General features: G+C 43.5%; 1 protein-coding gene across 1 annotated transcript; it reads left to right on the top strand.

The window, feature by feature from the left end:
- The first annotated feature begins 9,289 nt into the window (after positions 1-9,289).
- Positions 9,290-11,196, top strand: ANKRD34B (ankyrin repeat domain 34B). The gene has a single exon (XM_074570584.1). The coding sequence runs from the start codon at positions 9,640-9,642 to the stop codon at positions 11,194-11,196; it is 1,557 nt and encodes a 518-aa protein (XP_074426685.1). The 5' UTR covers positions 9,290-9,639.
- Positions 11,197-16,843: the final 5,647 nt, after the last annotated feature.

Below are 16,843 nucleotides of genomic sequence, written 5' to 3'. Positions count from 1 at the left end.
CACTCTCCCAACTTAGTTTTTGAAAGACAAGGTTAAAAGAGTAACTGAAGAACCTGCTCTTGGGATGTTGTTTGTCTTAGTGGCTTATTCATACGATTCATCCAGCTCTTAGTCATGCCAGTATCTAACTGATCCTGTCATGCACTTTAAAAAAGTAGAAAGGCACAAATCTCCTTCACATTCCTCCTGGAAAATTCTCTCTGTGATACCTAAAGAAGCCCTCCACAGCATCAAGGATGCTGGTGCCCTGTGACTGCTGCTGATTATACCGAGCAAGACGGATTGTTCCGCTGCTACTTTGCCCTCGCCTCCCCTGTTTGTTTGCTGCATTCACCTGTTGTCTTTTATTACGTGCTGAGACAACAAAACGTCTTTGAGGCAGCAGCTGCCTTTTTAAATAGATGAGTACAGGACCTTGCACAACAACAGCACTACAGCCCCCGCAATTAGCAGTGGTGGTGGGGGAGATGAGATGTTGCTGCCGGTGCCATGTCTGTCTATTGTATCACCACCACAAAAAGTTAGCGTGACAAAAGGCAGCCAAAACTTCTGCAAAATGTTGTGTAGAACTGTTACAGCATGCTTTTGTGGGAAATCAGCGTTCCAAGAAAATATCCTTGGAATATCAGGGATATCAGCAGGCAGTCCTGTCATTCAAAGGGGTGCTTAAGGATACGAGACTATGGCACAGCAAGGTGATCAGAAGTAGTCAGCTTGGCTTCACTGAGGAGAAGTCATGCTTGAGCAATCTGATGACCTTCTGCAATGAAATGACTGGCTTGGTAGATGAGGGGAGAGCAGTGGGTGTTGTCTAACTGGACTTCAGCAGGGCTTTTGACACTATCTCCCAGAAGATCCTCCTAGAGAAGTGGATATTGTGGAGTAGAATAGAGGTTGTGGAGTCTCTTCTGTACCTATTCAAAGCCCGCCTGGATGCATTCCTGTCCAACCTGCTCTAGGTGAACCTGCTCTGGCAGGGGGGTTGGACTAGATGATCTCCGAAGGTCCCTTCCAACCCCTACCATCCTGTGATTCTGCTGACATATGGGCTGGGCAAGCAGACAGTGAGGTGGGCTGAAAAGTGGCTGAACAACTAGGCCCAGAGGGTGGTGATCAGTAGCACAAAGCCTAGTTGGAGCTCAGTAACGAGCTGTATACCCAAGCATGAGCCAGCAATGTGCCCTTGCCACAAAGACGACTAACAATAGCCTGGGCTGCATTGAGAAGAGTGTTGCCAGCAGGTTGAGGGAGGTGATTCTTACCCTCTGCTCAGCACTGGTGAGACCACACCTGAGTACTGCCTTCAGTTGTGGTCTCCCTGGAACAAGAGAGACGTGGACATACTGGAGAGAGTCCAACAAAGGGCCATGAAGATGATGAAGGGACTGGAGGAGAGCCTAGGAGGAGAGGCCGAGTGCTGCTACTAATTAGCCTGGAGAAGGCTCAGGGGCATTGTATCAACGTATACAAATATCTGAAAGGAGGGTGCAAAGAGAGAGCCAGGATCTTTCTAGTAGAGCTCAGTGACAGGACAAGAGGCAATGGACACAAATCAAAACAGGAGGTTCCCTCTGAACACCAGGAAACACTTTTTCACTGTGAGGGTGACCAAGCATCAGCACAGGTTGTCCAGAGAGGTTGTGGAGGCTTGATCCTTGGAGACGTTAAAAAAAATGTCTGGATGTGATCTTGAGAAAGCAGCTCTAGGTGGCCCTGGTTGATCAGGAGGGGTTGGACCAGTTGACCTCCAGAGGTCACTTCCAACCTCAACCATTCTGTAATTCTGTGAAGGTGTCCTAAATGTGCATGAAAATCGAGTAGGTTCTTTCACCTTGCTTCAAAATCTCATGGAGTTCTAGTAGTAATCTGAAAAGTCCCCATTAGGAACAGAAGTCCTATGAGACAATGAGCTTAGAAAAATGGGACCCAAGGAGCTAAGATAACCTCAGAGAAATACTAGATGGCAGCTGTGAGAAGAGATTGATTCTGGCATCTGACAGAAATTTTTTATTTTGCAACTTTTTTCCCTATTTTATGGACAAGAGCCTACACCTTGGGTTTCTTGGAATTATTTTTTCTTATTGAGGCTTTTTGGCTGCTGAAGCTGATTCCAAGCCACTCTGGAAAATGAAACCTCCTTCTCAGTAAACAAATCCGTATAAAGTGATGCTGCATTAAAGCAGTGTTGCAGATGAACTCTTCATGTGCCTACCACGCAAGAAAATCTCAGGAACTGGGACTTACTTGCTGTCAGGTTCATTTGGCGGTGGGCAATGCCAAGTACCAAGAAAGAAGAAAGAGTCTTTCCTGACAGGCTTTGGCCAGATTGCTCCTGCATGGAGCAAGCGGTGGAGAAAGAATCCATGGCACAAGGTAATCCCATATTGACATGGGGGCCTTCATCTCCAGTGGGCTCCATGAGTACTCCTGCAGAAAAAAAACGCCTCATAATAAAAAATTTAACCATCTGGGTGGGTTTGGGATTGTTCAATAACAAAGAAGCCTTGCGAGAGAACTGGGACTTCTTAGTCCTCCTACAAGCAGATAGGACCCAAATGCTTCGTTGTGTTTTGGCAGTTTTGGCCTCCAAAGCATCCAGGGATTATTGCAGAGTGAAAATTGAGTACATCTGAAGGAAGCATCTCTTTGGGCTGACCTTCCTCTATTAATGCCATTAAATTCATGCCCCTGGGTGGTAGGAGGCAGTGAGGTGGTGAAGAAGGGTCTTAGGTGAGTTGTTTCTACCATTCACTACACGTTAAGGAAGAAAGTTTTTACTGTAAGGGTGGTGAGGCACTGGAACAGGTTGCCCAGAGAAGCTGTGGCTGCCCCATCCCTGGAGGTGTTCAAGGCCAGGTTTGATGGGGCTCTGAGCAACCTGGTCCAGTGGGAGGTGTCTCTGCCCAGGGCAGGGGGTTGGAACTGGATGATCTTTAAGGTCCCTTCCAACCCGAACTGTTCTGTGATTCTCTATGATTCTGTGATTCTGTAAAGGAAATGAATAAGTACAGCCAAACATGTCTCGGTGCTGTCTCTGTTGTGAGGTGTGATGGCCACACTCGTCACCAGAAGAGAAATGACTGGAGATGCTGTGGGATGGGGGTGTGAGAGGTGAGACAGTGTAGGGGTGGGGATGTGCAAGGTGTTGGGGGTGTGTGGAGGTGATGGGGTGTGGGTGTGAGGATGTGTAAGGGTGTGGGGGTGTGAAGCTATGGGAAGATGTGAGGGGGTGAGAGGGGTGTGAGTGGGGGGTGTGTGTGTGGGAGTGAGATGGTGCATGGGTGTAGGGTTGTAAGGTTGTGGGGGGTATGGGTGTGGGGGGCTGTGGGTTTGAGGGGGTCTGAGTTGAGGTGTGAGGGGGTGTGTGGGCGACTGTGAAAGGATGTGTGAGGAGGTGTGGTTTTGAGGAGATGTGAGTGTGGATTTAGGGGTGTGTGAGGGGAGTGAGGGGGTGTGAAGGGTGTGAGAGGGTATGAGTGAGGGCGTGTGAGTGTAGATTTGGGGGTGCGAGAGGATGTGAAGTGTGTGAGGGAGTGTAAGGGGTGAGGACATGTGAGGAGTGTGAGGGGGTATGGATTTCAGGGGGTGTGAGTGTGGATTTGGGGGCGTGTGAGGGGTGGGGAGGTGTGAGGAGTGTGAGGGTGTGTGGCTGCTGTGAGGAGGGGTATGAGGGCGTGTGTGGGGGCTGTGGCGGTTGGCGAGGGGGGTCACCGTGAGGTGGCCCAAGGGGGAGAGGCCGTGGCGGTCGCCCAGCCCCGCTCCGCTCCCGCCCGCCGCCGTCCCCCCGTCTCCCCGCCGGCCGCAGGCGCTGGAGGCGGCCACCGCGCTGCCCGCTCCGCTCCGCCCCGCCGGCCGGCCGGCGCTCAGCCCCGGCGGGGAGGCCCCGCCTCACCCCGCAGGTAAGCCGCGGGTGGCGGCTGCTGCTCGCTTCCCCTCAGCGCCGCTCGGGGCGGGCGGGAGGCTGACGGGGAGCCCGCGCCTCCTCGCCGTCTCCCTCAGGGTGCGCGCTCCCGTCGGCGCCTCGCGGGCGGATCGGCCCGGCCGGGGGTGCCGCCGAAGGCAGGTCGGTGGACGGTGGCAGCTGAACTTCGCCGCTCGGCCGCTGCACGCCGCGGCGGGGGTTGTTCCGTGGGGCGGCGCGGGAACGGCAGAGCGCTCCCCTCGCCCGGAGCTGCCCGAGGAGCTGCAGGCGCGTCCCTTCCCGCCCGGCGGGCCCTGAGGCGGCAGGAGGTAAAAACACATGAAAACGCTCCCCTTGCCCTCCCCCCGGCACCTCCGACCGCTGCCGAGGCGCCTTGCCCTCGCCTTTCTCCACACGAAGGGGATGGCGGGGGTTTTTTAGCGTTTGATGGCAGGTTGGGGTGGGCAGAATGCCGAGGGAGGGTTCGGGTCGGTGTCTGAAGAGATGGGATGTTATTTTGTGTGGGATGTTTGTGTCGGCAAAGCGGTTCTGTCAGGCTCTTCTCAGTTCGAACACCGGCCCCTTCCTTCTCGGAGAATTTTTAAGGTAAAAGCCTTCATCATGCTTACTCTTACAGCCGGCTTTTATATTTTTCAGGTGTGTTCTCTGTAACTTCTCTGTTAGAGAAGTTGCCTGTCCCATTTTTTTCCACGTCCCTCAGGGAAATGGTTAGAGCCATTAGGTTGGAAGTCAGGGTTGTGTGAGACAGGAGTGAGCAACAACATTGACCTTAATGTAGAGCCCCAGTGAAAACTTGCGGCTCTCGGTGCTCTCCACCGTGCTCCTGCCACTCTCTGGCAGTAATTACTGCAGTAGAAAATACCTCCAAATGGGAAAGAGTACTCGGAAAGAGGATAAACGCTATGACAGGAGAAAGCTGTTGTATGAGCTGGCTGGACCTCTCCAAACTTTCTTCCAAAGCACACAGCAGATTTTAAGTGAGAAGAGTGAGAAACACACAGATCCTGACCATCCTGCAGTTAACCTTGGAGAACAGCAAGGCTGAAGAGATGACAGAGGCTTCACTGTGGAAAATTGCGCTTTACAGGATAGGTTTCCAAAACTGGACTTGATTCTGGCAACTCTGGGGGAAGGTGGGCAAGTTTTGGCTGTGTTAGAATGGTAATTTTTTCATCAAGTTATTCTCATGTGGTAAATTTCAACGTGTTTATGACACTGTAGGAAATCAGAGTTCTCATACTGACTGAGAGAATTCACAGGGGGTTAACATGAATACGAAGAATCACAATATTTAAAGGCTTACGCTCTTTTTTTGGAGATGAGAATTGATGACTTGGTTTTACTGGAATGATTTTAGACTCTCTAAACGCTACTGTGAAAGCTTATTTGTGTTAACTGAGAGTGCTGAGGCACAAAGGGCAGAAAATTTGGCTTTCACATTGAAAAAGCGAGGAGTATCTTGCAAGAGCATTGATTCATAGCATTCTGTTACTTGTGAAAATGTTGTTTCTGTTTATGTTTGTTTATACATCAATGAGCTTTTTCCCCCTGAATTTTGTGATTATTTCTGCTGTTAGATGTAACAAAACACTGTGAGAATTTCTCCGTGTAATTAAATGCTGCTCACAAATCAAGAAACAAGAGCTGGAGGAAGAATTGCTAAAACTTTTGAAGTCTTTGTGGCTTTTCCTGCTATGATGGCAGCAGGACCTGTATCAGAATACGACTCTGGGTTATCACTCTTACATTTGCCAGCCTGATCTCAGGATAGGACCCAGCACAAATACACAACAGCAGCTATCTAATTCTTGGAAACAAATCATCATCGGCTTAAAAAATTGATTTTCATACTACAAGGTGCTTTGTACTACTTCATCTCAGAGCACTTTCCACTTTTTGCTTTCTGACAATATTGCTTTTTGAAAATAAAATGAAGCTCTTCCTAGACACACAGAGTGTTCCAGGAATATTTGTACAAGAACACCTGAAATTTGTGGATGATCTGAAAGACCAGTTCGTGATTCAGTGTCGCACACCGGGTTGTATAGTTCCTCATGCTTTAAACTGCTATTTTGGCAGAAGTTAACCTCCACAGACAAAAAGCAGCTGTGTCAGTCATGACATCTCAGTAACACATGTAGTGGTTCTGACATCGCAGTTAATTAGATTTAGGAATGTTTTATAATCCCAATCTGTTCAGTATCAATGTGTGATGAATTATCAAATAAATTAGTCTTTGAGGGATCCTGCTTGAACTGTGGTCTTTCTCTTCAGAATAGTTAGCTGTGGGTTTTTTTCGGAGCAGGTTGTGCCCAGTCCAGGTGTGCCATGGTTATTTCCACTGGTTGGTGCCAGTGTGGGTCTTACAGAGTCCATCTGCATTTTGTTCTGCATTGCACAGTGGCAATTTTAGGATGACACATCCCCAAGCACATTCTCCTGTAATTAACAGATTCTCCAGGGGAAATCATGCCTTCATCCAGCATCCAGGAATGTATTCTGCTTTATATTGTTCTGGGTACAAACCTGTAACACTTCATTTTATCATATTGTATCTGATTAAGAAATTTTGGGGGATTTTTATTCCCTGCTTTATATATTTTTTTCTCCACTTTCCCCTGCCCCCACGCTGCCCTCTTTTCCTGTTCAGTGGAAAGTGTAGATCAACCTACAAATAACGTGGCTGGATCTTGGCAGCACTGATTCTTGTGCTCCTTCTTGCAGGGATTAGCCAGCCTGCTTTGCAGACCTGACAGTCTGTGTACAGAATGATTAGTTTGGTTTCTGAAATGAAATTTGTTAGTACCTACAGGCCCCAGTGAGATCTCGGGCACACTGGAGCTGCTGACCTGCCTGCACAAAAACATCTTGGGCTTTCTCCAGGTTGGATTCACACAACATCCTGGCAACACAGTCTACTCCAACTTTCAGACTTTTAACTATTGTCTTAGACTAGCCTTCCTCTACCCTCACTCGGGTTTACAGTCCTGGTAAAGTCTATGTAGACAGTTAATTTAAGCAGCTGGAGGCATTAGATCGTATGGCAGAAAGACAGTCTCATTTTCAGCATTGACCTGCTGCAGGACTTCAAGTAGCATTATTCTCTCTCTGTGCCTGTTTAAATATTAATGTTCTTTTGTCCATAAAAGGTATTTCTACTGATAAAAAGACTTGTGTCTTTTCATTCAAAGAAGTGCTATATGGCATCACTTCAGTAAAGTGAGCAGTTAAGTATCAGAAGAGCTTTAGATAAATATGAAAGAAATGTAAAATCACCAATGACTTCCAGGTAGGTCAAAAACAAGGGAGAACACCATCAGAACCCTAGCACGTGTGCTATCTAAAAGATATTTTTCTTTAGTTTGTTTCTGGGAACCTAAATGCACAAATTAATTGGATACTTTTATAAAAGACTTGATAATAATCTTGAATATATTACTTGTCAAAAATATGCATTTCACAATAATGATTTGCACATCAATGAAAGCTGAGATAGACACTACTGAATCATGTACTTTCAGTATAATGGAATGAATCCTTAAAGTAATTTCAATGCAATTACTTTTTAAAAATGTTTTATCAAGACGGAGGGGAAGAAAAAAAAACAACCGGTCAAAAGAAGATGATAGTGCCACAGCCGTGCCCCCGCTCTCAGCATTGAGCAGAAGTGGGATGTTTGCTCTCATGAGAGAGACGTTCTGGCTTCTTTCATCCTCCTTAATTGTTTGGAGCAGGACTGCAGTCATAGACACAGTGCACAGTCTCTGTGAGGGCCGCAAGCCCAGAAATAAATGCTGCCAAAGGTGAACTGGTTCATCTCATGTTTTTTTTCCCTCACATACCAAATATTGTGAGGTATCTCACCTGAATACATGCTGCTCATGACCATTGTTACACCATGCCACCAAACAACGACTATATTGAATAATAGTTAAATACTGAATTAACCCACTGCAAGTATGAAGCACCCTAGCTAACTGTTCTCACTGTGGCTGATAAGCCACTGAATGTCACTGCGTAGCAAAAGCACCTGTAGCTGCAGAGCACGATGCTATGGAGTGAAATAAACGGCAGGGAGGAAACTATAATAAAAATGTCATGTGTGTTTGAGCTGACTTTTTTTTGTTTGTTGGACTTTAGGAACAAACTAAATTGGTATGAGGATGGGGCAGGCTCTTTTCAGTGGTGCCCGGCAACAGGATAAGAGGTAACGGGCACAAACTTGAGCATGGGAAGTTCCACCTAAACACGAGGAGGAACTTCTTTACTTTGAGGGTGGCAGAGCACTGGCACAGGCTGCCCAGAGAGGTGGTGGAGTCTCCGTCTCTGGAGACATTCCAAACCCGCCTGGACACGTTCCTGTGCAACCTGCTCTGGGTGACCCTGCTCTGGCAGGGGGTTGGACGAGGTTATCTCCAGAGGTCCCTTCCAACCCTACCGTTCTGTGATTCTGTGTATCATCCTTTGATTTTGGAATTCAAAGTAAAACTCCCATGTGAAAGAATGGAATTACTGCTCTTCAGTTATTCACCAGAACATTACTAGTGCTTTCAGTGGCAAATAAAAAGTAATCTCTGTTAATTTCCTTTGCAGTTAAACTAATTACACATTTTTACTTCTCTACAAATATATTGTAAATAAACAAATGTAATTTTCATATCCATGTTGAATCTTGTCTTGGAATTATATTGCTCTGCCAACTGTTAAATATTGATTTTTTTTTGTCTAGAAGTTTTCCCTACACATGGGTAAGCAAGCACATAAAAGACATAAATAAAAGTAATTGGATCGTATTAGTTGCATGTATGCAGGTTTACATTCATACAAGACCTTTTGTTATTTATAATATAAATATATATATATTTGTGTTCCGTTCAGCTCTTAATTTTTTTTGTGTGAAACCTCCAGATGTTCTTCGATGCTATTGAATGTTTCTTTTGTTTTAGAGATGATACTGTCTGCCCAGGTACGGGACTCCTCTCAGCCCCCCGATCCCCAGGATGAGTGGCACAGGTTGTACATCACTTCGTTTATGCTGCTTCACTGCAACTAGCATGTTTTCAAAGGAACATGAGGAAGGTAGCGTACTTCCACAGCTGTATTTACTTTTATAAAATACATTGATATTTGCCACACATTTAACAGTTTCTTCTTAGATAAAAAATATTTTACTATCCTTGATTTTCTTATTTATTAAGAAGCATGAACTCGTTAATTTCTAGGTGTTTAGCATTGTCATCTTAGGAGAAAGAATGAGTGAATGTAATACTATCTCACATAAATGAACAAAAACACTGCAGGATTCATTCAGTTCTTGCTTCTTGGGTGTTCTGAGTATAAAGCCATTAGAGTGTGGAGAATTAAACTTTTCTTGCAGCTTATTTGGCAGAGTGTGACAAAAGGGAGAACAGTTATTAAAAAAAAAAAAGGTGACAACCATGCTTTACGCATCTATAAATGTTATAACTACATCCAAATATTATTTTAGGTTTTTAATGCAGTTCTTGGAGTCTAGGAGGTGGGAATACTTTTTTTTTTTCCTTCCCCCCTTCATGCTCTTTTCACAAAGTACAAGGGTATTTACAGGAACAATTTGTACAGTTAAACCCTCTTTTTTCTTTTTCCTATTTTCTTTTTTCTGTGGGGCCTGTCTGCTTTCTCTGTGAAAACCAGGTGTTCTGTCCAGCCACTAGGAAGGTGTAAGTGGGACAAGTGTGATGACCGAAACGGTGGAGCTGCCAGCGGAGGGGAATTCCCTGATAAGAGCCGTCTACCAGAGCCGACTTCGTCTCACCAGGCTGTTACTGGAGGGTGGCGCCTACATCAACGAGAGCAACGACAGAGGTGAAACCCCTTTAATGATTGCTTGTAGGACAAAACATGTGGACTCGCAGAGTGTCAGCAAGGCAAAGATGGTTAAATACCTACTGGAAAACAAGGCTGATCCGAACATACAGGACAAATGTGGAAAGACAGCCTTGATGCACGCATGTTTGGAAAAAGCAGGGCCTGAAGTGGTATCTCTGCTACTGAAAAGTGGAGCTGACCCAAGCCTGCAAGATCACTCCAATTGCTCTGCACTTGTCTATGCCATAAACTCTGGAGACAAGGAGACCCTGAAAGTTCTTCTTAATGCCTGCAGGGCACGAGGAAAAGAAGTCATCATCATCACAACGGACAAGTCCGCCTCGGGAAGGCAGAAGACGAAGCAGTACCTAAATGTTCCTCCTGCAGACCTCGAGGAATGCTATTCCCCGACTGCTTGCACTTCCCCATCGGAAATAGAACTGAAAACGTCTCCATCCCCACTTTCAAGTTCAAATGAAACTAAAAAAGTACTGTTCAGCTTTAAAGATCTAGATCATCCACGAAGCATGGACAGCTCATCTCAAACAGTTTCACCAACGAGAAAATCCAGCTCAACAAAAGTAGGGACCAAGCTGGCACAAGTGACACGGCTACAGTCTGAGCCTTGGATAAAGAGCTCTCCGTCACTGTTTCACCAGAATAAAATTGCCTCTTTACAAGAAGAACTTCAGGATATTACTCCAGAAGAAGAGCTCTCTTTTAAAATCAATGGCCTTGCCTTATCAAAGAGATTCATCACCAGGCACCAGAGTATTGACATAAAAGACACTGCTCATTTATTGAAAACCTTTGATCAAACTGGATCAAGGAAATTATCATATGATGAGATAAACTCTCAGATTCCTTATGTTGAAGACAAACATAACCCCTGTGGGATTCCTATGGGTAAGGATGCCAGTTCAGGACAAATCAACTTCATTTCAAACCTCAGTAGTATTATCCAGAAAAGAAATTCAGGAGCAAATCACTACAGCTCCGATTCTCAGTTAACTACTAGTCTAAGTCCTGCTGCTGCAGAAGACAGTAAGTCAGTGATAGCAAAGAAAAAGATTCTTTCTCCATCTCATTCTCTGTTATCAAGTTCTAGGGAAGTACTGGAGAACATGCCTTCTGTTGCTCTGAGCAGGAGAAATCAAGCTTTTCTAGAAAGGCGGGGTTCAGGAGCCTTATTGTTGGATCATATTGCTCAGGCAAGACCAGGTTTTCTTCCCCCACTGAATGTGAATCCTCACCCCCCAATTCCAGATATTACTTTCATAAACAGGGTTTCTGGGATGATTTCTTGTGGACAAAAACACTTAGTACCAGCAGCACCTGCTTTTCCTAAGGAGACCAAAAATACGAAAATGCTTCTAAGGAGGCAGTCATTACAGACTGAGCAGATTAAGCAACTAGTGAATTTTTAACAGGGGATTAAAGCGTTGCAAAATCATTAAGATATGTACATATTCACTGCATTACATGATTGTAATGATACATATCACAAAAGACAGCAGGTCTGTGATGTAAGGCTCTCTGCCTTGGAATGAATTAAATAGCTTAGAAACTACATGAAAAGATATACTTAACTAATAATGCTGCTTTCTGGAAACTGAGGAATATTTATTATACTGTTTTCATAATGATTTCAACGTCAGCACTGAAATCTTACCTGTGACAGGCTGAACACACAATGGGTCTCAGGCACTGCAGTTCTCATTTTAGGTTGGAAATGCTATGCCTCCGAGGTTTCCCCAAACGTGTGCTCTTTCTGCACCAGAAAGGTGGTACAGGTGGGATTTGGGAATTTGAAACATTTGACTGTGATGCTAGACACCAGACTGACTCTGTCCAAGTTGTGCAATATCCCTAAATCCAGTGTGCACAAAGGGTGGGCAGTGGCAGCTGTACATAGCAGTGTCTTCTAGCTTCAGTGGTTTGCTGCACGTAAATGGACAATACGCAGAGTCAGTAAAATTTGTGTAGCAGAGCTGTGCTGCATGCATAGCTATGCCCAGAAAATCCCAGCTGAAAACTGGGAGCCTGCTTTAGACGCCTTGCTGCCCACTGGAAGTCAGCGTGATAGCCAGAGTGCTGGAGAGCTCAAGTTCAGCACACAATGCCTGGAGGCCAAGTCAAGAAGCCAGCACAGCGAGCAACAAGTCCTAAATAACCTCCTGTAAAATGACCAAGCCCTGCTTGCAGTGTCAATGCGGTACGTCAGTCAACTTCGGCTTCTCAAGCTATGAGATTGCTGGAATCTGCTCATTTAAAAAGAGAAAGGGTTGGGAGAGGCAGAAGCTGTATGTAAACTAGGGTCCATTACTTTCTGTAGTTCCAGACTCCCAAAGCACAGATCTCCAGATCATGCAGGAGCTCTTTGGCCCCAGTCACAGGTCTGGGTTTCTTTTCAAGACAGGATACAGATGGTGGTACGCATCCAGATGTTGTCTTGATCAGCAACAACACTTCACACACATGCTTGGGAGCAAGGAAGAGCTCTGTCCTCCTGCTCAGACAGACCTAAAAGGAATCTGACAGCTACGATACTCACCTGGGAGATGGAAGTCCTCGTTTTGCCTAATTTGAAGCAGAGGACTGAATTTCTTACAGATGAGAAACATGCTGTTGCCTCCAAGCTGTTGCATATTTTTAAGTATCTCTATCTAAAATCTATTTTTCCTTCCCATTTAGTGTTCTGCAAGTCCAGATATCCACTTTGTCTTTGTGTACATTCTATAGCTGGTTGATTTCTGGCATTTTATAACTCATCTTTTGAAGACTGAAAAATATTGAATGTGTTCTGTTTTGTCATAATTTACAGAAATTGTATTGAAATTGTGTCTGTATAATGTGAATTTCTGTATACTGAAATGAGATGCTTTTTTTCTGAAAATACACAGTGGGCACTATCTGCCTTCTTGCAGCATCACTTAAAATTCACCCAGTCTGGCATTACCTTACAAATAACTGCAATTTTACTTAGCATTGCCCTTATTATAAGACAATTTCAAGTGGATGATAAATATACAGTCTCTGTAAATACCTTTTAATGTAGAAACAGAAAAGTGTCCAAAAATTCATAATATGCATATTTTGAAGAAGGGAACATTTGACACCTGGAAAGCAAAGGAGTATGGTTTACATCTCTACACAGCAGAGTTGTATATCAAGCACTGATCTGAAACTACAAATTTAAATCTTGAAATCAAATTTGTGACACAAAATCTCTCCAATCTCTAGTGACGACTGCTGGAAGGCAGATGATCATACCGCTGATTCTCTGTCCAAGCTCTCAAAGGTAGCTAGAATAAGCAAAGATGCAAATCGGTATCACAATTGTCAAAATTAATTCTTGCCCACAAAATACAGGTCTTGAAAGCCGTGGTGTCCGTTGCCCTCTTGCAGTCACAGCTCTGCTAACCTGGTGACAGCTGGGAAGGCCCATGGTGAGCTGCACTACGCAATCACGTTTGATGTACCTAGACATGATTGTCACGCTTGTTTAGCTTCTCACCCCTCAAGAACAATCAGTGCCAGTCACAAAAATGTTGCTGGCAAACCCATTGTTTGTTTTTTTTTAATTAGAGATGGACTGTTCATCCACTGAAAGAGTCTTGGTCATGGTGGATTGGCTGGCAAGCCCCAGTCTCTGTACATACACAAGCAAAAAGTGTTCACTATGGTAAAAAAAGCAAACAACAAAAAACCCACCACCTGAGTTCATGCATTAAGCATCCAAAAATGAGAAAGTTCCAAAAGTGAAATTACGTACATTTTAAGAGCTCTTAAATACCGGTGGAAACATGGTGAAGGTGATGCAGTATTTGGTTCCATTCAGGTTCTGCCTTTTACTTCACGAGATGTTGCTGGATCAGCATCTGCGTATACCAGGCAGAAACGACGATTACACAGAAATCGTTTTATGGCAGAGAAATTAAGTGGAACAATATGTGTCAATATTAACTAATCAACTGGATACAAATTGGTCCCTACAAACACCACATAAAGACACAATATACTTTTCAAATGTTTTTAAGATATTATAAATGGAAACAGCAATTTGTAGTGTGTTCATCTCATAATGCAGTTAAATATTTGAAGCTAAAAATCTATCTTTAAAAAATATAAATCCTTTAGAAAAAATCAACTACTAGTGTCGTTGCTGAAGGTACAAAGCCCAATTTCCGCTGTACTGATTTTAAAATTAATTACAGAGAGATTACTGATCCCTCAACTGAAACAGTAATTTTTTTACAAAATGCTTAGACAATGGAGGAAAATGGCAAATGTCTTGAGGAGTTTTCTGTAGTGTTGCCAGTATTTGGTGCTTAATGTGCAAATGCAGAAGTAATGTGAAAGGTTAACAATGTTTATTGTTGCATCAATGTTAAAAGTGACCTTCAAAGGAAAAACAGTTCCGTTTTGTTCTCTTGATGTTGTTATGATGCATAAATAAAAGTGATCCCCCCCCCCCGCCATTCAGGGAATACGGAAATAGACACATCCTTTTATTCACCACTTAGGAGACGCTGAGTCACTACCAAAGGTGCTCGCTCCTAAGTGTTTCTCAGGCTGTCTCTACACGGGAAAATTGGAACAGTTAATTAGATTTAATCCAACATAGCTAAATTTGTACACAGTATTGTGTGAGAGAGGCTCTGTCTGTCTGTCAGCAGCTTTCTGTGGTTCCACTTTAGTCTGCCATCTTTGAAGTCTTAATCCTTGTCATTTTCCAGTCATCCGTAATATCTTTTAAGCAAAGACTGGGAATCAAGACCTGAATTTCTAATGTTAAATTCCATCCTGAAACATTAAAGTTTACAAACAACAAAATACCTTTCAGGTGTTCTTTATGCATCTTGGTAAAGAAAACACCACAAGCTGAAACTTTTTCCTTGCTAGTTTTAAGAGCTGTGGCTTCCCATCCAGGGAGAACCATTGGTTCTCACACCGTACAGTGAGAAATGAGTGAAGCTTGTCCACACTAATTTATAGAAAGATTAATGGCAGAAAATCCTTAAACATTTAAACGATATAAAATGGAAGTGACATTTCTGTCAGCAAGCACTCCTGCCAACATAAGTTACAGCTTTCAGTAAAACACACTGCCTGGGAGATTGTTGATTTTTGAATCTACGTGATGAATTTAGAAAGGTGAAAAACTTTTTTTTCCTGTTGGTTTTCATTTTCTCTGCAAAATGCTGTGAAAGCATGCAATGAAAGTAACCTCTAGACAAATCATGGTGGCCTCACAAAAAAGCAGTGATCATCTAAAAATCTTCATATTTTGGTTTAAGAAATTTAAGAACAGCCACTACACAAGAATGCTGTAAAAAAGCAGTTTTCAAGGTTGTGTTTAAGGCGTGGTGTTCAAAGGACAGTCTTCAAAGTATCCTTCTCTGCACTGTTTTTGCTTTAAGAAGAAAGGCATTTGGAGTTGCTTTGTCTTGATTTTTGTCTGCTACAGTTATGCAGCACTTCCAGAAGAATATTGCCATAATTTGATGCAGCTACGCAAGAAAAATAGTAAACTAAAACAGTCATTAAATTCCTCTTTTTTCCCATCATCAAACCTTAATAAGACCTTCATCTTTCTGCGTCTGTAATGCAGTACAACTAATTAATTTTCCAACTAAAATGAGGTATTCATAAATAAATGGATTCTTGCATTAGTAAGCCATTATTCCATTAGTTGGCTATTTTGTTTATATAACAAGAGCGTGGCTTGTTATAGAAAGGCCAACATTAGTCACAACCAGACGTCCTACTAAAAACATTAACACTGTATTGATAAAAGGGACAAGCTTTTTTTTTTTTTTAATTAATGTTGAAATCCAGAATTAAGAGGGAGAAATGCCAGTTGTGAAATATTTCCCAGCTGCACATTTTCACCTTAAGGTGTTACTGGCATGGCAATAACTTCAAGGAGATCAGGTTTGATAAGGATACATCTTAGGAAAACTCAAGGTGGTTTTTTTTTTCCACAGAGTGAAAGGGATAAAATTCCAATTTTTATGATTAATTGTTCTGATAAAATACCCAGCTGTTAATCCTTTTCAAAAGAAAGTAGGTCTTATACTCCTTTACACAAGTTAACCTTATTTTAAAATATATATGCAAAATTCCTGTTCTTCAGAGGACACCCATTACCTGAGACAGGCGTCTCCTTGGCCGATGGTGCATGTAGCTGGTTGAAAGAAAGCGCAGACCCCGTAGGAATGTCCTTGGCTTTAGCGTTTCACACACGTAAAACAAAAGCTCGCTTCTTTTTGCTGGTACAGCATGGGCTTCAGAATCCTGAGGACTCTGATTAGGGACCAAGGCGCTCTGTAATTTGTACAAATTCTTTACTTAAACTCCTTGCAAGTATCTGTTAAAGCTCAACAAAGATGACAGTAGGTCACTTAAAACTCTCCCTGCAGCCATATCAGTGCTCTATGGTAGTATGTACGGTGTAGCAGGTGAAATGTGTTATTAAATCATAAAAATTGAGGCTGAAAGGAACCTCTGGAGGTCCCATCCCACCTCCAGTTCCAAGCAGGGCTTGCCTCGGCCATACCGCTCATCCCAGCTGGGGTTCAGGAAAACCAGGTATCAACAGTTCAACACTTCAGGAGGCACCAGAGGACTCCGCGCTACCAACGTGAAGTCAAAACCCCTATTTTAACTTTAACCATAAAGATGGCATCTCCTGTGCTAGCACCGCACTGTAGATCCAATGTTAATTCAGAGGTTTTGTCCCAAGCAGAAAAAGTGAATTTATGTTCAGCCATTTAAAAGACACGGTAAGAACTTGAACAGTGAAGGTATTTTTTTTAGAATTGTATGCAGTAATGTTTATTCCCAAATTTCTCAAAGCCAGATGCAGATGCATGGCGATGAACTGTAATTAATTCCTGTATTTTTTCCCTGAAGGCACCAGCTAGCAATTTTGAACACTTTCACAAGCTGCCACGGATACAGGGGTTACAGCCTTCTCTCTCAAAAGGTAGTCCATTTTAAAATTAAAACTTGACCTGTATGTACATTTTAAACACACAATAATGAGCACACCTTTTAAAAACATATTTT

Source organism: Larus michahellis, chromosome Z (genome assembly GCF_964199755.1).
Source record: "Larus michahellis chromosome Z, bLarMic1.1, whole genome shotgun sequence".
Taxonomy (NCBI): domain Eukaryota; kingdom Metazoa; phylum Chordata; class Aves; order Charadriiformes; family Laridae; genus Larus; species Larus michahellis.
Note: the sequence above shows the minus strand (reverse complement) of the source record. Positions and strands in the feature narration are given on the sequence as shown.

Coding starts and splice junctions, on each gene's coding strand:
- ANKRD34B (XM_074570584.1), top strand. CDS start 9,640: ATGACCGAAACGGTGGAGCTGCCAGCGGAGGGGAATTCCCTGATAAGA.